At 34.3% G+C, this 22,439-nt stretch overlaps 1 protein-coding gene across 1 annotated transcript in view; it reads left to right on the top strand.

Annotated features, from left to right (window-relative positions):
* Nucleotides 1–10,842, top strand: part of LOC138902487 (uncharacterized) — a 39,580-nt gene extending 28,738 nt beyond the window's left edge. Inside the window, exons 6-7 of the mRNA XM_070190358.1 lie at nucleotides 10,245–10,255; nucleotides 10,674–10,842. Coding sequence (XP_070046459.1) covers nucleotides 10,245–10,255; nucleotides 10,674–10,842 — 180 coding nt within the window. The remainder of the gene's footprint in view (nucleotides 1–10,244; nucleotides 10,256–10,673) is intronic.
* Nucleotides 10,843–22,439: the final 11,597 nt, after the last annotated feature.

Here is a 22,439-nt window from a genome sequence, read left to right as displayed (position 1 = left end):
CACATGTCACAATTTTGTTGTGCGGCGTGATAAAACCAATTTTTACCAGTATAACTATTTGTTTGAAGAACTCCCCACGTGTAAATCGTTTGATATACATCTTGCTGCCAGAATTTATAATGCAGAGAGACATTAAGGGTTACACTTTTTTATTGTTTGTTGTGTTAAACTAGTTAATCATTTGTTTTAGGCTATTACTGATGCTCTGCATTTTTAGTTGGACTAGCACCGGAGAAATTGTGGTTTGGTGGAATTGGGGTGGCAGGAGAAGATATAGCTCACAGAAGATCCATCATATGTTTCAATCTTCTCTTTCTGCACTTGTGTCAAAGCCAAGATAATCATAAATTGTATGCCAACTTTAATAATATTGGCCCGTATTGGCACGGGCCATCTCCATCTAATTAGTATATATAGAGAGAGAGAAAATTAGTTATTGTAGTTGAATTTGCCTCGTGGTAAACAAACTCCACATTTAGATTACATATCCTCACATTACCTTTCGAATTGAGGTTTACAAACAAAAAAAAGCAAAAAATTCACCATATCTTATAGAATATTGGGCCAAACTTTTATAATCACCTAATTTTGAAAAGCATTTTTCTCCAAAAAATTTTTCAAAAAAATATTTTTGGTGAGAAACAGTTTGTATTTGGCTAATTAATTTGACAAGCACTTTTGAGCAGCAATTAATATTTGGGTAAACTTTTAAAAAGTATTTTCTAAATGTATTTTTCTCAAAAGTATTTTTGGAAAGAAATTATTTTTTCTACTTCTCAAAAATTGCTTCTATTTCTACTCAAAAGCAATTTTTTCCTTTTAAAAATTTAACCAAACATCTTAATTTCGAAAAAGGTATTTTTGGCTATAAAAAAATACTTTTGGCCGAGAAAAATTTTGGCCAAACAGCCTATTAGTAATAATAGAAAAACTTTCGAATTGTTATAAAATAAAGACTGTAAAGTAAAAAAAACCGAAGACAAGTATAGAGGGAGATTGATATTTTTATTCAACTTTAAACTGTTGTACATAATGAACTGAAAACTTCTCTATTTATAGAAGAAGGAAGCAGCTGCGAGACTTTTCAGGAAGCAGTTGCGAGGCTTTTCTTTAGCTACTTGTAAGCTGTCTGCATGAGCTGCTTGCAACCTGCCTGCATCAGCTGCTTGTAGATAAATTTAAACAGAGTACTAAATGGATAATCTTTTTCAGGAAGATTATCTATAGCGGGGTAATAAATGGACATCCACAATAATTATTTTCATAACACTCCCCCTTGGATGTTCATTAAAAGGTATTGTGCCTCATTAAAACCTTACTAGGAAAACCTCAGTGAAAAAAATCCTAGAGAAGGAAAAAGAGTACACATATTTAGTAATATGCATTTCTAGCTGCCTCATTAAAAACCTTATAAGGAAAACCCTGTGGAAAAAAATCTTAGTAAGGAAAAAAGAGTACATCGCGTATTTTACTCCCCCTAATGAAAACTTTGTTTCAAATATTTGAGTCTCCGCATTCCAATCTTGTATACCATCTTCTCAGAAGTTGAAGTTGGCAAATATTTAGTGAATAAATCTACCGGATTGTCACTTGAACGGATTTGTTGCACATCAATGTCACTATTTTTCTGAAGATCGTGTGTATAGAATAATTTTGGTGAAATGTTCTTCATTCTATCTCCTTTTATAAATCCTCCCTTCAATTGGGCTATGCATGCAACATTGTCTTCGTATAAAATTTTGGGTCTTTTATCACATTCCAACCCTTATTTTTCTCGAATAAAATGAATCACTGATCTCAACCATATGCATTTCCTACTTGTTTCATGAATGACTATTATCTCAGCATGATTTGAAGAAGTAGAAACAATAGATTGCTTTGTGAAGCGTCATGATATGACAATACCTCTACATGTAAATACATGCCCGATTTGAGATCGAACTTTATGGGGATCGGATAAATAACCTGCATCTGCATAACCAATATGATCTATGCCACCTTTGTTAGTATTAGCAAGATACATAAGTGCACCAATTGTACTGAGATAGAGTATTTCAGGACGAAGGAGTTCGCCATTCTCTTCTGGAGGTCAGAACGGATCCTTATTCACTTCAAGTGATCGAACACCCATTTGGTGTACTTAATGGGTGCGCTTTGTCCATGTAAAAGCGTTTTAAGATTTTTTTGTATATACAGATTGATGAATAAAGATCTCATTTGCTAAATATTCAATTTGCAGACTAAGACAAAGTTTTTTCTTTTGGAGCTCTTCTGGAGTTCCTGTGAGATTTATGTCATTAACATAAACATCACGTATAACAAACTTTGATGTTGTTTTCTTTGTAAAAATGCATAGACAAATTCCATTATTTATATAACCTTCATTCACCAATTCAGTGAGGTGATTATACCATATGCGCCCTGATTGTTTTAATTCATACAAAGATTTTTGTAATCTGATTGAGTATATTTCTCGAGACTTTGAATTATATGCTTCAAGCATTTTAAATCCTTCAGGAATCTTCATTTTGACTTAATCAAATGAGTCATAGAGGTTATGACTTGCATTTAGATGGCATGACATCTTCAGGTGTCTGGACTACAGGTCCGATCCTCACAATCATTTATAATATTGTGTATTATATTGTATCAAATATATCGTCGACGATCATTTTGTATCGGTTCCTAAACAACATAACTTGTTGAGATCTCATCACTTTCTTTATTTTCAGGTACCTGAACTTCTTCTGGAGTTTCATAAAATGTTATGTCGTGGGCTCTTCTAGAGATTATTTCCTCCTCATTGTGATCATTTGCTCCTATCCTTTTCAAGGATTGTTACCTTTGGAACCGATCGGTTTACTACGCTTCATGCGTGCAGTAAACTTTACCCTTCAGGGATTTTAATTTTAATAGGAGCATTTGCAGCTGAAATATGATATTTAATTTTGGATCAGCAAATGCTTCTGGCATTTAACTTGAATTATCTTCTAGGCGAGGATCATATTAATGATAATTCGATTCATATAGCATATTTTTCAACTGTTTATTTCATCCCTCAAATGTTAGAAAAACTAACTTATATTTCCAATATTCTTTGGGAAACATATCTTTGTGCATTGTGGTACAAAAATTAATCATATACCACACATAAGAAGTTATTAGATAATAAAAATATTTGGTTTCTGATCCTAAACCAATTGAGAGAGGAGGACTTATCATATTTTATTTGTCTGATGCATACACGTGTTGTTGTATGCAATTTAAAAAATCTTAGACCAACACATGAGGCTTTGTTCTCATAAGCAATAGTTTAGCCATTAATATGAGGTATTCAATGCTAAACTAGCTTGGATATAAACCAGCATCATCAAGATGAACTATCTTGATTTCATAATCTGAAAATTATGCTTTTAATTGAGAAAGACAATTTCAAATGTCAAACTGCATGTTGACAATAAACATACATATAACCATCTTATATATGCATCTATAAGTGGTTCACATAATAGGTGAATGCGCCCATATTCACCTTTTATATATTTCAGAATTCGGGAATTTTAGTCCCAACTTTAGTTGGTATAATCAAGTTATTATGAGAACAAGCAACACAAGAGAATTCTTGAAGAATCTTCTAGTTCTTCAGTACATGCTTATCTGAATTCTCAAATAGCTCATTTAAAAATGGCAAATGAAAACTTCAAGTTTATCATGGCATGTGCTATCTCTAAGTAAACTTCTGGTTTACTATGGCATAAACTTTTGCATCAGTAAACTTCTGATTTACTATGATACATGATGTAGTACAAATTTGAAGAATAAGGCGGGTAACTTCTCACATACATATTTACCCCATATGATTGTGGAAACATGAAGATTTTCAATCTTTTAATCATTTGTAGTCTCAATATGATAGCCATTTGTATTAGTAAACTTCAGGTTTACTACAACATATATTTTGACCATAATCATATAATATGAATGACATATTTGTATATAAGCTCTTCGAGAGCCTTCCTTTATTATCCACAATCTAATATTTATCCGACACCACTGGTGTCATGTGTCTTCTAGACAAACAATTAGCTCTTCAGGAGTTGTTGATACATTTTGTACTATCAAATATTGCTCAGATACTTCTGGTATCATGAGAGAAAATCATAATCAAATGAACAATATAAAACTAATTCTAAATTTATAAATGACGAAAATTAAGAATTTTAATATTTCTACCTCTAACTTTGTGACAAATATCTCCTTCAAGGAGAAATATCATTAACATCTGAATATTTTGTATCAATATGACAACCACATAGTCATTGCATCTTTTAAGAAAAGATACACGAGTTGTTATTTTCTTCGGGGAACTCAATAACTAACCATAATATATTAATGTGGTTGTAGTAGAAAGCATTCTACAAGAATAATTTTTCCTTAGAATGATACTTAATAAAATTATCCAAGATATTTTACGTACAACAGGTACGTGCGACAATGGTCTTTATGCCACAAAAATAATATTTATATCATCTGTTATTCTGGCTCTTCCGGAGGTGAGTTGTGGTATTTCTTCATTCACTACAGGGAATGAAAATGTGCTTCAAAAATAACTTTGAATAACTCATTATTTTATTTACGCACAGAAAGACACAGTTTCATAATATTTTTCTGCTTCGGAAAAAAATTTCAATTGTGTTACTTCTTCAGGAGCAAATTGAAATACAAAAAATTGAGTATATATTCTCTCAATCATATTACCTCTTCTGGAGGTGAATTATAATATATTTACATCAAGAGCACGTTCATATTTACGACTTTATTAATATTATCACATTCACTTCAGGGAATAGATTAATATTTATCAAAAAATTTCATTCTTCAGGAAATCGAATATAATTATCTGAACGCGCATTAATCACATCAATTGTGATGCTTCAACCTCTTTTAAAATATTTACTACTTCATGAGCAAATCGAGGCGTGCATGTAATATAGAGAATATTTCTCTAGCTTATCTTTAATTGTAACCATAGAAAGCCTAAATTATCACTTCTGGTGGTCATAGGCACATACCACTTCTGGTGGTTAACAAAATTTAGTTACAATGAGATATACGAAACATAACTACTTCTGGTGGTTGTATATTTCTTGCAAACTCTACTAGAGTTTAAGTGGATCTAACAATGTTATCCACTTTGTAATCCTTTATTAAGATAATTAGGATGAAAACAAATACCAAAATAGGTACTATATACGTAACATATAACCAAGCAAACGATGATAATGATATTAAAATATAAGCAAAAAGCTCAAATTAAATTACACAAATTTGGCCACACCATATATAAGTGATATCTATATCACTACTGCCGAGAAGAAAAACTCACCACCTCAAGGATATAATTTGCCTTATGATGCTCATTATGAACAAGATCTAACCACGGACATAAGAATGTCGCCTTACATCGGAGACGAACACACCTCAAGGATATAATCTGCCTTATGATGCTCGTTATGAACAAGATCTAACCACGGACATAAGAGTGTCGCCTTACATCGGAGACGAACACTGAAATAGAAATTAAATTCGTAGTAAGTGCTCAAAATGCCAGAGTCTCGTGCTGATAATGTGTTATAAAATAAAGACTGTAAAGTAAAGAAACCGAAGATAAGTATCGAGGGAGATTGATATTTTTATTCAACTTCAAACTGTTGTACATAATGAACTGAAAATTTCTCTATTTATAGAAGAAAGGAAGCAGCTGCGAGGCTTTTCAGCAAGCAGCTGCGAGGCTTTTCTTTAGCTACTTGTAAGGTGTCTGCATGAGCTGCTTGCAACCTGCCTGTTTAATAAGAAGCTGCTGCAAATCATTTCATTGAGCTGCTTGCAACGTGCCTGCATCAGCTGCTTGTAGATAAACTTCAACAGAGTACTAAATGGATAATCTTCTTCAGAAAGATTATCTATAACGGGGTAATAAATGGACATCCACAATAATTATTTTCATAACACGAATGAATATATAGTCGGACCAAATTGTCAAATGAGGCGTAACTCAAATTGTTAGTTCAATTTTCTTATTCACTGAAAGAGGGAAGAGGAGATCAAATTGCAATATTAAGCTAAGGCTACGGCTCTTCTTCTTTTTCTGTGATTAGTGTGCAACACTTGTTAAAATTTTCTTGTTCATGAATTGTCATATCTTTAGCTTATTAATACACAAATGCATAGTGACTCTTCATTATTCTTTTTTTATATCCAAAAACAAGGGCATGATAACTAGATGCATTTTTTTGTAAAATAATTAATTTTTTCCGCTATGATATTATTTGCTTTTTGAAGTTGAATTTCTTGAATAATAATGAAATTAATGCTTCGAGATAAAGAAAAGGATGAGAGAGAAAAAACTAATCTAATAATGGAGGAGACATTTACCACTTCATTATCCAACTTGTCTTCCCCATGCTAAGAAAATTATTCTGTCACCTTCCAACCTTATGATGCCTTCCCCACCTAATTTTTTATGTTCATCATAAAGTCTCCTTCCTACTTTACAAAAACTATTGCAACTCTACTACTTATAAAATTGTGATCATGTCTATATCTTATTTTATTTAGTTGCCTTTGTAGAATCCTACAATGACTGAGGGATATCGTAGGATTATTAAGATCCCTTCATTTTAGTCAAAGGTATTAAATTTGAGTTTTGAATTAAAAAACATTATCTAGGGAGTGATTTTTCCTTAAGTAGGTTCTACCCAACTCGAATCTAAATTAACTCGGCCAGTAAATCCATCACATCAACTACTTGAGATATAGGGTTTTCCATGAGCAATATTGACTTATGGTCACAATTTACTCCATTCAATTTATGTGAATATATTTTCGTTTTAGTTTATGTCAAAAAAAATGACATCTTTTCTTATTTGAAAATAATTTACTTTTATGCAATATTTTATAGCCACACAAAATATATGTGCCTCATTTTACACCACAAGTTCAAAAGTCTTCTCGCTTTTCTTAAAGGGAAACTACCAGTTATATCCATTTATAAGTAGCTCATTACCAAAATTGGCCAATTCATAAAATATTACTAATATTAGCCAAATATTACTAATATTAGCCAATTAGCTATTTGTAACAAAAAATTGTCAAAGTTTTGTTTTCTTTTGAGTGGGTGTATTAGAATAGATTGGGTACATCTTAAGGAGCATGAATCTCAGTTTTGAGATGATTTGGTGAAGTTTTGAGGTGGTTTGAATTGAAAATTCGAAGTAAAAACTGAACATGAAAAAAATGATGTGTATCACACTGTGTAGCATTTGTGTATCACATGTATACCTGTGTGTGAGATACATGCGTGATACATGTTTGATACATGTGTCGCAGAAATATTTTTTGAACTCAATTTAATTACGAATTTTGATACAAACCATTCCAAATCACCTCCAATTTTCCTCAAATTTTGTATATTGACTTATCTATATGTTTTCAATGAATTTCAACTATACCCATTGAAAAAGTTTCTTTTTTGCTTAAATTTTTGGAATATTTTATTATTTTTTTTGTATTTCATCACCTTATTTGCTACCTCATCCATAAAATTTTATTTCCCTCTTGCATCTAATGTATATGGAAGGAGATTTTTGCATGTGATTCTTTGAGAGAAATTGAGAGAAAGAACCTTATTTATTTGGTTTTTCAATTTTTGTATGTGCTTGGCTAGTTTTGGTAAGTCTATGACTAATGGCTAGAGGTTGGTAAGTTGAGACTTATTTGGGACATTTGTGTAAGTTTCCCTTTTTACGATGTGCTCAGTCAAATGAGTTCACATAAATTGAAGTGGAGGGAGTATTAGTTTGTACACTAATTTGTGTATATATATAAGGAGAGAGAGAGTACCGAGTAGAATTTTACAATATATTAAAAAAACTCACTATTTACCGATAATATATGCCAATTAATCTCTCGAACTACAATACAGAAATATTTGCTTAAAGTTTGAGTATAGATCTAGAAAAATTTAAATTAATTATTGATACAGGATTTTATTCAATAATAGACTTAGCAGTACATTTTATTTACCTAGAACAAAATAGAAGCAATTTTTTCGATTTACATAGAAAACAACTTTATTTAATAAGATTATTATTATCATATCATTTAAAAAGAATATAATCTTAGACTTTATTTTACATTTATCTTAGACTTTATATATATATATATATATATATATATATATATATATATATATATTACAAAGTGATATCTGATTATATCACTTGAATTGCAATGTCTCCGCCACTGAGATTCTCACTACTAATATCTTATCCTTCCTCCTCAACCCCACAATCGCCAGAGACAAAACCAAGCATAATTTTTAATGGCACAGTTCACTAAAGTCACCTGCCCACCTAAATAGCCTATATGAATTTCCTTCCTTAACCTAGTTTGTGCGTTTCAAATTATTCAAAACACTTATAAACGTCTACCTAATATTGTCTCGAAATAAACGATGTTCAGATCAGTTTCTTACATAAATTTTCTTGAATTATGTACTAATTGCGTTGCGTCATCTTAAAGTTTAAGTTTGTCGAGGAAAAACATTTTTGTGGATTTTTATTATAGGAAAACAACGGATATTTTTCCTTAATATTATTTAAAAAAACATGACAATAATATTAACTGCCAGCTGCAAATATCTGCAGGGCAGACAAGTAGTATACTATGCATTTGATCTTATCTATTTCCAATTGACAACAACAGTTTTTAAATCTGAGAACGTGGATTATTAAAATTAGGAATATCAAAGATGTTTGGTTTAGAATTGGTACTTTTAGCTATTAATAATTAGGTAGAACTCCTCATGGATTATCCACTAATTCGACAGCTTCCTGTCCTCCCTGCTTAGTGTGGGCTGTCTTAATTAATTTTAATGCATCTTTCTGTTTAAGTAATATCAATTTGTTTATAACATAAACATTTTTTATTCATTCTTCATCAAGTCACCAGTAATAATAATTAGCTCATTCTTTTTTGCAATAATTGATTATCATATTTGTTCAATTTTGTTTTTAGATACTACTCTTACTTCATGAATTGTAGTATTTTTTATCTCTGGTCAATGATTCTAGCTCAAAGCACATCACAGTATGAGGTTCCGGAATTCCACCATTGAGCTCCGAAATGAAAGAATTTTTCAACAGTGAGCATTAGTGGAGGCAAAATGCATAAAGAAGCAGTTGTCATCCATATTATCCAATAAAAAATGGGTTGAATAATGAGTTTTTAAAAAATGAGTCAAATATGGATAAGATCCATATTATCCATTTAAAAATTGGATAACCATTGGATAACTAATGAGTTTAACATTTATATTTGCAAAGACTAGCTCTTGTTTGATCATAGATTTTGGCTATTTTTTTAAAAAAAAAATAAAAAAATTGTTTGTTCATGGAATATGATCAGTTTTTGGAAAATTTTGAAAAAAATTGCAAGTTCCCAAAAACTGATTTAGGGCAGTTTATGCGTGAACATTTTCTTCGCTCACAAATCTTCAACTTTTATCAAATAAAATGATATCTAAATACAACTTCAACTTTCAAAAATTATTTTTCAACACAACTTCAAAAACTCTTTTTTCAAGTTTCAATCAAATCTATGTCCAAGTGCTAGCTTAAAATGGGGATTGTTGGGTTTAAGCCCCTCTTAGAGCTTAAAAGAGGGTGAATGGTAAATGGAGAGGAAAATAAAATTTTGATTTTCCCTCCTTGGCAAAGAGACATTGTCCCATATTGGAAGAGGAAAAGACTTTTGATGAATATATAGACAATTGCTCTTCTTCTAGCTCTTAAAGAGTTAAGAAGAAGGTAAGCCTCGCGTCGTCGTCGTCATCGTCGCTCGCTCGGCTTCGGATTTGGATTTGGTCAAATGAATAATTGATTAATTTTTGGATTAAATTTATTTGTTAACATTAAAGTAATATTAATTAATCCAAATTAGACCGTTACTGTAACGGTAATTCAGTTTTCCTCCGTTTTAATTTTTCCGCTATAATTTATATTTGGCGGTTTGCATAAATGACCATTTTACAAAACAGTCATTTTGAGTTGCAACCTTACCTGAAGAGTTGTAACTCTTCAGTATAACCCAACGTTTTTGGTTATAAATACGTGAACCCTCCCTCAGATTTTCCTTACGAAAAATTTTGATTTCTCCTTCTTCTTTGTGCATTGTTTTAACAGAAAAGAAAGCAGTAAGTGTGATTAAGTTCCTTAAGGAAACACTGTGAATTCAGTGGGCTCAGAATAATTCTGTTCTTCTGCATTTCTGCTTTTATAGCATTTTTTATTTTTAAATATATTATCGAATACAAATTACTAACAAGCTTAAGGAACTTAATATTTTTTCTGTATTCATCTTATATTCTGTTTGTGGGAGATTAAATCCTAGTTATTTCTACTCTCAGTTTGGAGACTAAAAGCTTCAGATTTTCTACTCCTTGGTTGACATTACGAAATTAAAATCTTTATGATTTTCTACTTGTTCTGTATTCGGTTTGAAGAAATAAAATCTTCAATGTCGTATTTAATCTGTTTCTGTTAAAGTTATTCGATTTGAAGATTTTAAATACTTTACCGTTAATTAATTTTTTTCTATTTTGTTATTAACAGAAATGACATAAACAGTAACCTTCGTGGTTGGCTCTACGAGCAATGTGGCTACTTCCAGTCGTTCGGTGCCACCACCGGCTCCGGCGAAAAAGCCCGAAAATTTTTCGGGATTGATTTCAAACGTTGGCAACAGAAGATGTTCTTCTATTTGACTACTTTGAGTCTATAGAAGTTCATCAAAGAGGATGTTCCGGTTCTGCCAGAATCAACTTAGGATAATGAACGTTTTATTGTGACTGAGGCTTGGAAGGACTCAGATTTCTTGTGCAAGAATTACATTCTAAGCGGACTGGAGGATGATCTTTACAACGTCTATAGTAATGCAAAAACTTCTAAAGAACTATGGGATGTGTTGGAAAAGAAGTATAAAACTGAGGATGCCTGTTTAAAGAAGTTTGTTGCAGCCAAATATTTGAACTATAAGATGGTAGAGAGCAAGCCTGTCATTACCCAAGTTCAAGAGCTGCAAGTTATAATTCATGATCTCCTTGCTGAAGGTATAATCTGAATTAATGCTTTTGTTGAAAGTATTAATTTTGTTACTAATTACGAATTTTTCATTGAAGATTTGGTCATCAATGAGGCATTTCAAGTTGCAGCGATGATTGAGAAGTTGCCTCCTTTCTGGAGGGACTTTAAGAACTACTTGAAACAAAAGCGCAAGGAGATGAAACTCGAAGATCTCATCGTTCGATTAAGGATCAAAGAGGACAATAAAGCTGCAGAAAAGAAGACACGTGGGAACTCAACAATTATGGGAGCAAATATTGTTGAAACTGCTCCAACTAATCCGAAGAAGCGGAAGAAGTTTTCTGGACTAAACAACTATCCCAGCAAGAAGAAATTCAAGGGAAACTGCCACAACTGTGAAAAGGTTGGACACAAAGCTGCAAAATGCCTTGCTCCAAAGAAAGACAAGAAAAAGGGTCAAGCAAATATGGTTCAAACAAATGATGATATTGATGACTTGTGCGCTATGTTGTCTGAATGCAACTTAGTGGAAAATCCTAAGGAGTGGTGGATTGATTCTGGTGCCACCCACTATGTTTGTGCTGTTAGAGAAGCATTTGCTTCATATGCCCCCGCTGGACCCGACGAGACCATTTTTATGGAAATTTTGCAACGACCAAAATTGAAAGTTATGGAAAGATATTCCTGAAGATGACCTCTGGCAAGGTGGTGACTATGAACAATGTTTGTCATGTTCCTGAAATACGGAAGAACTTAGTTTTTATTTCACTTCTCGTCAAGAACAGGATTAAGTGTGTTTTTGTTTCAGACAAAGTTGTAATAAGTAAGAACGAGATGTACTTAGGAAAATGTTACCTTACTGAGGGCCTTTTTAAGCTAAATGTAATAGCTGTTGACAATAATAAAATTCTAGCTTCTTCTTACTTACTTGAGTTAAATAATTTATGGAATATACGTTTGGGATATGTCAATTATAAAACCTTGCGAAAAATAATTAATTTGGAAGTATTGCCTAAGTTTGAATGCGACAAATTAAAATATCAAATATGTGTGGAATGTAAGTATGTTAAACATCTTTATAAGTCAGTTGAAAGGAATTCAAATCCTTTAGACTTAATTCATACAGATATTTGCGATATGAAGTCAATACCATCTTGCGGTGGAAAGAAGTATTTCATAACTTTTATTGACGACAGTACTCAATATTGCTATGTTTACTTACTTAATAGTAAAGATGAAGCAATAGATGCATTTAAGCAATACGAAAATGAAGTTGATACGCAACTTAACAAGAAAATCAAAATGATAAAAAGTGATAGAGGTGGTGAATACAAATCTCCTTTTGAAGAGAAAGGTTTAGAATATGGAATTATTCATCAAACAACATCCCCTTAAATGCCCCAATCTAATGGGATTGCGGAAAGAAAGAATCAATCATTAAAGAAAATGATGAACGATTTGTTGATAAGTTTTGGTTTGCCACAGAACTTGTGGGGGGAAGCCATTCTTACGGCTAACCGGATACTAAATTGGGTACCCCATAACAAAACACAATCCATTCCATATGAAAAATGGAAAGGAAGGAAGTTGTAAGGCCCCGTGAAAATTTTTTCCTAAAAGCCGGGGTTCTGTGATGCCGGGACAGGCGCGATTCGGACTTTTTGGATTGAACAGTACCTGGAGAGTTGAAAAAAATGTTGGGTAGAAGTAGGCATTTCTGCGGCCTATTCTGCGACCGTAGAACCACTCTGCGGACCGCAGAATGGTCGCAGAGTGAGTAAGTTTTCTGGGTCATTTTGATGTCAATTTTGCGGGCCGCACTCTTGTCACACAATCAGTCTTGAAGTTTTGCGGAGGGAGGTTCTGCGGCGCAATATGCGACCTCAGAACAGGTCTACAGGCCGCATAGTGACCGCAGACCCGGTCAGTTCCTTTCCAGTTTTTGCACCCAATTTGTGCGACCGATATGCGGACCACATATCCATTCTGCGGTCACATATACGACCGCATACCCTGTTCCGGAGCTTCATTCTGGGGGGGTTTAAATCCGACCCTATTTCGTTAAAACATGTATCATAGCTCATTTTGAGCACATTTCTGATATTCTAGAGTGAGGGAGAGAGTTCTTAGAGTGAGGGAGCAACCTTCAATCTATTATCCATCAATTCTTGCTCAACCATTGAGGATTAACAAAGGAAGTCTTCACCCTAAAGGTGAGAATCTATGTCCTACCTCTCAATTTCGAATTTTTATAAAAATGGGTTAAATAGAGAGACAAATATTGGGGGTGGGGGTTGTTGTTTTGCATGCATGTATCCTTGAAGTATGTGGAAAGGTTGTGAGCTAAAAATGGTAGAGAATGGGATGGGGAATGGTGGAATCTTCCACAAAAAGGGCCTTAAAACATTGATGCACACCTAGTATTTGATAATATGCTCAAATGAGCTAAAACCATGATCATCTTCCTAATTTTGGTTCAACTTGTTATATTTCTAAAATAGATTGAAGTTGCTAAGAATTCCGGATCATTTTAGAGTTTGAGAAGCTCAATTGAGGTATGTTGGCTAAACCCCTTCTTCTTAGAATCGAATCCCACGGTGTTCATGTAATTGGAGTAAGTCCTTGATCATTATAGAATTGGCTATTCCTAATGTGTTTGTGTTGAAGGATATATGTTCAATATTTATTCTAAGTGCTTCATCATGTCATCTCGCCATTTGAGGATATGTTCAAAATGTGAAATATGTGTTAGAAATGTTAAGATTTCATGTCAAGATCGAAATAAATGTTGTTATGCCAAATTGTATGAAAAAACTCTATATGCCTAAGATTCCCAAATTGCTCATATGTGAATTTAATATCTTGAATGGGAAGCCTTATTGTTGTTGATAATATTAATGATATTTGAATGTGAAAAAGGAGACTGGAACTATGAAATATGGCCAAGTGCCAAGAAGGACTTTATAATCGTGATTACTAGTGCCAATGAATCGAAAGTATATGAAAGAAGTATGATGTGAGATGATTGACTGAAAAAGGTAATGCTCGGTTGAGACGACCTAGCCGATCGGGCCGTGATCGGACACCATACCGCACACATGGTGGTAACTGTGCTGGAAATTATAATGAAATTGTGGTTATGGCTGATGTATCAAATGAGACGACATAGCCGATCGGGTCGAGATCGGACTCCATGTAAGAATACAGAGGTATTGTGAATTGTGGAATATCGGCACTAAAGATCACACAACCTAATAACATGGAAATTGACTTGAAAACTTATGTGATCCTTAACTTGATGTTTTAATGTTATTTGAAGCTCGTATTGAATCCTTGATTGTTTCCCTTATATTATTATTCATTTTATTGAAAATGTTTAGCTATACATACTAGTGCTATTCGACAGTACTAACGTCCCTTTTACCGGGGGCGCTGCATCTTTAAATGGATGCAGGTGGTTACATAGCAGGCAGTGTTGATCAGCGTTAGTGGCATATCCTCTTCCCAGCAGACTTGGTGAGCCCCACTTCATCCCGGGGTCACGTATTGTACCTTTTGATCATATTATTATCACGTCTCAAGGTATAGCCGGGGCCTTGTCGCCGGCACTATCATAGACTCTTTTGTATCTTTTAGAGGTTCCGTAGATACTATGTGAGTTGTATATGGGTGTTGGGAATGTTAAACAAGTTATGTTGTGTTTGATCACTTTTTTCACTCAGACTATAAGAATATGTGTATTTTGAGACTTAAAGGCGAAATAGCTAATGAAACGGTTTAGTATTGTATGTATGAACTTCCCACTGTCTAATTAATGAAATCATGTCTTTTTTTTTCTTGATCATGGGTGAGTTGGATAGAAAGTATTTAACAGGCTTGCTCAACCGGGTTCACTCGGTTGAGCGTCGGTCGCGCTTCCCGAGGTTGGGACGTGATAGAAGCCCTAAACCCAAATGGGTAAAGACAGGACCAAAAACTGTTGATTGTGTTTTCATAGGATATGCGACCAATAGTAAAGCATATCGATTTCTGGTGCATAAATCAAAAAATTCCGACATTCATAATAATACAGTTATAGAATCAGATAATGCTGAGTTCTTCGAGAATATATATCTGTATAAAAAGGAATGTGAGTCAATTGGTGAAGGATCTAAATGACCTCGGGAAGAAACAAAAGAAAGTACGTATAATTAGGAGGATCCAAGACGTAATAAACGTCAAATAACGTCTACTTCATTTAGACCAGATTTTGTGACTTTCTTATTGGAAAATGAGCTTTGAACATTTAAAGAAGCTATATCTTCTTCGGAATTATTATTTTGGAAAGAGACAGTCAATAGTGAAATAGAATCCATACTAAACAACCATACATGGGAATTGGTTGATCTTCCTCCAGGCAATAAATCATTGGGTTCTAAATGAATTTTTAAGAGGAAAATGAAAGATGATGGTACTATTGATAAATATAAGGAAAGATTTGTGGTCAAAGGGTATAGACAATGAGAAGGTCTTGACTATTTTGATACATACTCTCCAGTTACAAGATTTACGTCCATACGAACGTTAGTAGCATTAGTTGCAGTATATGGTCTTGAAATTCATCAAATGGACGTTAAAACAGCCTTCTTAAATGGAGAGTTAGAGGAAAAAATTTACATGGAACAACGTAAAAGGTTTGTAGTTCCAGGTAAAGAAAAGAAGGTATGTAGACTTGTTAAGTCACTTTACGGACTAAAACAAGCACCCAAACAGTGGCATGCAAAATTTGACCAAACAATGTTGTCAAATGGTTTTAAAATAAATGAATGTGATAAATGTGTATACATTAAAAATATTGCAAATCACATAGTCATTATTTGCTTATATGTGGATGATATACTGATAATGAGTAATGACATTGCCAACATAAATGCGACCAAACGTATGCTAACTAGCAAGTTTGATATGAAAGACTTGGAAGTTGCCGATTTAATTCTGGGTATTAAGATCCATAAGACTTTTCAAGGTCTGGCTTTGTCACAATCTCATTACATAAAAACAGTACTTGAAAAATTCAGTTACTTAGATTTTAAAGTTGCAAAGACTCCAATTGACGTGAATCTTGCACTTGCAAAGAACAAAGGCCAAAGCATATCACAATTGGATTATGCTCGTATGCTAGGATGTTTAATGTATATCATGAATTGTACTCGACCAGATATAGCTTGTGTTATAAGTAAATTAAGTCGGTACATGAGTAATCCTGGTCTATCTCATTGGATGGGGATGAAACGAGTTTTGGGATATGTAAAACATACCCAATACTTTGCTTTGCACTACAGTAATTATCCTGCGGTGATTGAGGGATACTGTGATGCAAATTGGATCACCGGTTCAACTAATTCTAAGTCCACAAGTAGATATGTATTCACTATTAGTGGAGGAGCGGTATCTTGGAAGTCATCCAAACAAACGTGTATTGCCCGCTCTACAATGGAGGCTGAATTTATAGCCTTAGATAAAGCCGGTGAAGAAGCTGAATGGCTCCGAAATTTCTTAGAAAATATTCCATTTTGGCCCAAACCGTTGGCACCAATATGTATACATTGCGATAGTCAAGCGACAATTGGAAGGGCTGGGAGCGTTATGTATAACAGTAAATCTCGTCATATACGACGAAGACATAAAATCGTTAGGCAGCTACTCTCTAGGAGGATCATCACAATTGACTACGTAAAGTCAAGCGACAATATGTCAGATCCACTTACAAAAGGCCTAACTAGAGAGGTAGTTGAAAAATCATCGAGGAAAATGGGACTATGGCCGAGGACAAGTCATTGTGGCGGTAACTCTACCTAGAAGACTGGATATCCCAAGATCTAAGTTCAAGGAGATCAAACAAAGTCATTAATGACGGTTCAACATTGTCAACTAAAATGTTTTGGTCCATTCTCGTGATAAGACAATGTTCAGTACCAAGGATAAATCATTAAGCCTTTTTAATGGTTTCTAAATTTGATACGGGGTATATTAAATAATGTATCTACGGGATGACACATTTAGGAATCACCTATATAAGTGTGAAGTGTTAGTCGCTTCAAGGAGAACTTTGTAAGGCCAGTTCTCTACGTACTTATGAAACCAGGCGGTGTTCATAGCTGAAATGAACACAACAATGAGAACCAAAGATGGTTAAGGGTTGATTGTGTGACTTATGGTTGTCTAGGTATACACCAAAGTTCGATGGTTCAAAGATATCAAATCTACCGATTGATCGAGTATATCCGACATAAGTTCACTACGGAAAGTTCAAAGGGAAACCTACTTATCCAGATGCGATTAATCCTTGCTTGTAAATCACATAATTTTTTATGCATATTTCCGTGATATAGTCATTTCCCATTCATGTGGGGGATTGTTGGGTTTAAGCCCCTCTTAGAGCTTAAAAGAGGGTGAATGGGAAATGGAGGAAAAAATAAAAATTTGATTTTCCCTCCTTGACAAAGGGACATTGTCCCATATTGGAGGAGTAAAAAACTTTTGATGGGTGTATATATACAATTTCTCTTCTTATAGCTCTTAAAGAGTTAATAATAAGGCAAGCCTCGCGCCGTCATCGTCGTCGCTCGCTCGACTTCGGAGTTGGATTTGGATTTGGATTTGATCAAATGATCGATTGATTGATTAATTTTTTGGACCAAATTTATTTGTTAATGTTAATTAATCCAAATTAGACCGTTACTATAACGGTAATTCAATTTTCCTTCGTTTTAATTTTTCCGTTATAATTTGAATTTGGCGGTTTGCATAAATGGCCGTTTTACAAAACAGCCATTTTGAGTTACAACCTTACCTGAAGAGTTGTAACTCTTCAGTATAACCCAACATTTTTGGCTATAAATATATGAACCCTCCCTCAGATTTTTCTTATGAAAAATTCTGATTTCTCCTTCTTCTTTCTGCATTGCTTTAACAAAAAAGAAAGCAGTAAGTGTGGTTTACTACTGTTCTTTGTGTTCGTTGTCACTGGGGTATGAAGTACGACTACACCAGTGAGGGTAATCCGTTCTATCCTGGGAGGAAATGATTCTAAATCTCGGGTACTAGGAGGGAATTAAGTTCCTTAAGAAAACACTGTGAATTCAGTGGGCTCGGAATAATTCTGTTCTTCTGTATTTCTGCTTTTATAGCATTTTTTATTTTTGAATATATTATCGAATACAGATTACAAACAGGGATTCCTTAAGTACGAGAGACTAGAAATTTTCCCAAAAGTAATCATATTCAAGAAGCTATGGATAATATGGATATCCATATTATTCACCGATCAACCAATTTTTTACCTATTAAATATGAGTCGGGTCGGATAATTTATCTGTTTTTGCCTTACCCGTTTTCGATCCAGCCATATTCGATCCAACCTGCTCGTTTGCTACCCGAGTGAGCACTTTATCTTTGTTAATGAATTTATTCGGTGTGCTAACTTTGATTTCCCTTTGCCTAGAAATAGGAAGAGTTGTCCCAAACATAAAGTATTGATAGTGGACAACAATCCAAGAGCATTAATTTATGGACCACAAAGGATATTACCAAAGAAAGGAACTTATGTAGCATGATATAAATATTAGGTATATTTGGTACAAAAAAAAATTTATTTTGATTTACATAGATGATGTACAATCGAAAGGCCACATCACACATTGGTGCAGCGTATAACAAAGATGTCAGAAGGGAAAAGCCTAAACCAGTGGCCTTATAAGCATTTCCTCTTACTTAAATTAGAGCTCTTGTCAATTCATTGTCAATTCATCACCTTTTTTCCCTTTGGTTTTAGGCCAAGGGATGGGGAGGAGAAAGGAGGCCTTTTTTTTAAAATAAATATGTGATGGCTTTAGCAAGTTGCCATTAGTAACAAAGTTATCAATCAATTTTAGTAGGTTTGTTGTCTTTTGGCAAATTTTAGTACCTTGTGCTGTTCAACAAATTTAGTGAAAGTGGCATTTGAAGTCTAAACGGACAAGGCTCAACCACGTGGAAAAGTGTAACAACCCAAAATCCAACAGTCGTGATGACACTTAACCTAACCCGCTAGATAAGTCAACAATCACATGATATCAATGAAAATGGAATAACATGGTCTAATGACTCAACAACGGAAGAATATCATAAAAATATCTGAGAATAAAGCTGAAATACTACTACAACCAATCCCAAAATCTGATGTCAACGAGCACACGAGCACTATTGAATAACAAGGTATAAACAAAATCATGTAATACAACTGTCTGGATGTAAGAACAGTAAAGATAAAGATAACAGAAAGAGAGCTTCAAGAACTGCGGACGATATGGCAGCTACCTCGTAGTCTCCCCAAAGCTAGCAACGACCCAAGCCTGAAAATCACCTCGACCGGATGTACCTGGATCTGCACACGAAGTGTAGAGTGTAGTATGAGTATAACCGACCCAATATACTCAATAAGTAACAATACTAATCTTGGGTTGAAAGCAGTGACGAGCTCAGAACAACAATCCAGTACCAATACCAATAACTGATAACAGTTCAGAATATAAAAGATAAATCGTAGAAACAGTAGCTCAATATTATCAAATTTAGCTTGTCCACATTTTAGTAATTTAGGCATGCTTTCAAGTATAACAGTTAAAGCCCAACACAATTAAAGTAGGTCAAATATCAAGTAGCATGAGGAAAATGCAGCTCTATACCTACATGTCAGGTATACATGTAAATCAACAGTATCACAGTGGATCCATCAAGAATATTTATACTTAGCATTGTACGGGTGCTTGGCCAAACTGTCCATCATCAAGCACGTGTATAAGATACTGTGTCTGCGCCCATTGCTGGTATGTCAGACTCCGGAGGGGTGAATCCTGCCAAAGCGCTAAACATAATTATTTAGTCCAATAGTGAGACCTGGTGCACACGTCGTCCCAAAACAACAACACTTAGCCCAATGTTGACCTAGCGTACACATCACCTCAAATCAGTACCAAACCAGCTCTAAGGCCCAAACTCAATCATTTACTGTTCAAGTCTCAGAAAAACACATCTCAATTACATAGCTTAACATAATTACCCTTAAGCGGTATCCACAGCATGTGAGGAATCAAATAAGAAGTACTGAGACGGAGATATTATACACGGATATAGTATCATGACTGAGAACATGTATGCAACTAAGGTATAAAACTCTGAAAGAACAAGAATAGCTCTATCAAGCTGTAAATAGTTAGCACATAGCCTAAACATGATGTCTAACATGATTCACAGTTCAAATAATCAAACAACTAGAGAAAATGTAGGGATAACATGATATGATGGCAAAACAAGTCCGGTAATAGCCTTAATGTCACGACCCAATTTCTCCTATAGGCCGTGATGGCGCCCAACGTTACCGCTAGGCAAGCCAACAGTTAACTAACCATATGATTGTTTCTTTTAACATTTTAGAAATAGCTGATTTTTAATTAGTGCATAAATAGGAAGTAAAAGTTTAAATAAAATGAGAGATAAATAATTTTAAGAAAAAAAGAGATGTGTAAATATTCAAAAATTATCATGTGTCTACTAGCATAATTTTCAAGACCTGGTGTCACAAGTGTATGAGCTACTAGTAGAATATACAAAAGAAAATACTACATTACTGTCTGAAGTGAAATAGAAGAAAGTAAGTGCAAAAGAAAGACTTCCGGTGCTGCAGAACGGGATCGGAAGGCAGCTCACCATAGAGTCTCGTGGAAATCAAGGATGCGCACTGGACTGATAGCCAGATGCACCTGCCTCATATCCTGCACGGTTAGTGCAGAAGTGTAGCGTGAGTACATAAACAACATGTACCCAGTAAGTATCTAGTCTAACCTCGAAGAAGTAGTAACGAGGGGTTGACTTCGACACTTACTATGGGCTAACAATAAAATACCAACTTTATAATTTAGGCATGAGCTATGTAAACACAGCTGAAAACTCAATAACAAGAAATAAATAAATAATTCTTTCACTAATAGTAATTCCCAAATTAATTTCCATCATTTAACAAATTAATCTCTCAAGCCAATGAAACAATATCAAATATAATTGGGTTCCAAGAATTTATTACGCACGAATTATGCTGAGGTCGTACGACCCGATCCAACATACAAATATATAAACTGTGCACTGTCGAGGGTCGAACGGCACGAACCATAGATGTATCTATTCTATTACTGAGGCATTAGGGCCGCTCCACAAGAAGAGAAAATACTTTATAAACAACCGGTTCAAATATTATTAAGAGGCTATTATTCAAAGAAACATCAATTCTCATTAACGGTCAAGTAACCTGTCTAAAACTCAAGTAAATGACAAGAGTGGGTTGCTCTAGTGGTGAGCACCCTCCACTTCCAACCAAGAGGTTATGAGTTCAAGTCACCCCAAGAGAAAGGTGGGGAGATCTTGGAGGGAGGGAGCCGAGGGTCTATCGGAAACAGCCTCTCTACCCTAGGGTAGGGGTAAGGTCTGCGTACACATGACTACCCTCCCCAGACCCAATTAGTGGGATTATACTGGGTTGTTGTTGTTGTTGTTGTACAATTCCTTTGTCAAGTTCCAATATGTTTTAAACAATTAAATTAGCAAGTAGGGTGCAAACACTGCAAGTATAACATGATTTGGGTCTTAGACTACCCGGACATAAGCATACTTAGTAGCTACGTACGGACTCTCGTCACCTCGTGCGTACGTAGCCCCCACAAATAGAAGTACATATTAAATTAATTCACCTATGGGGTTAATTCCCTCTTACAAGGGTAGAAAAGAGACTTACCTCGTCTCAAAGCTTACTTTCCGATCCACAAATGTGCTTTACACCCTCAACTCGGTGTCAAACGACTCAAAACTAGTCAAATATTATATAAAATAATCAATACATATTCAAAAGTCCATATCCTAACTATTAAAGTGATTTTTCAACCTTAATTGAAGAACTCCTAAAATTCACCCTCGGGCCTACGTGCCCGGATTCCGAAAATATTTGAAAAAAGTTGTTACCTGTAACCTCATGAACTCAAATATATGATTTTACTAAATTCCATAACCATTTTCGTGGTTAAATCCTATTTTTATCAAAAACCTAAGTTTTTCATCTAAACCCATGATTTTAAAAAATTTACATGTTAAAATTTACCCATAATCTATGTATTAAACTCACATTAGGTAGAAATTACTTACCTTCAATAGCTAGGTTGAAGTCCCCCTTTTTGAAGCTTCAAAATCGCCCACGAGTACAATAAATAAACCCAAAAATGCCTAAGTCCC

Source organism: Nicotiana tomentosiformis, chromosome 12 (genome assembly GCF_000390325.3).
Source record: "Nicotiana tomentosiformis chromosome 12, ASM39032v3, whole genome shotgun sequence".
Classification (NCBI taxonomy): Eukaryota; Viridiplantae; Streptophyta; class Magnoliopsida; order Solanales; family Solanaceae; genus Nicotiana; species Nicotiana tomentosiformis.
Note: the sequence above shows the minus strand (reverse complement) of the source record. Positions and strands in the feature narration are given on the sequence as shown.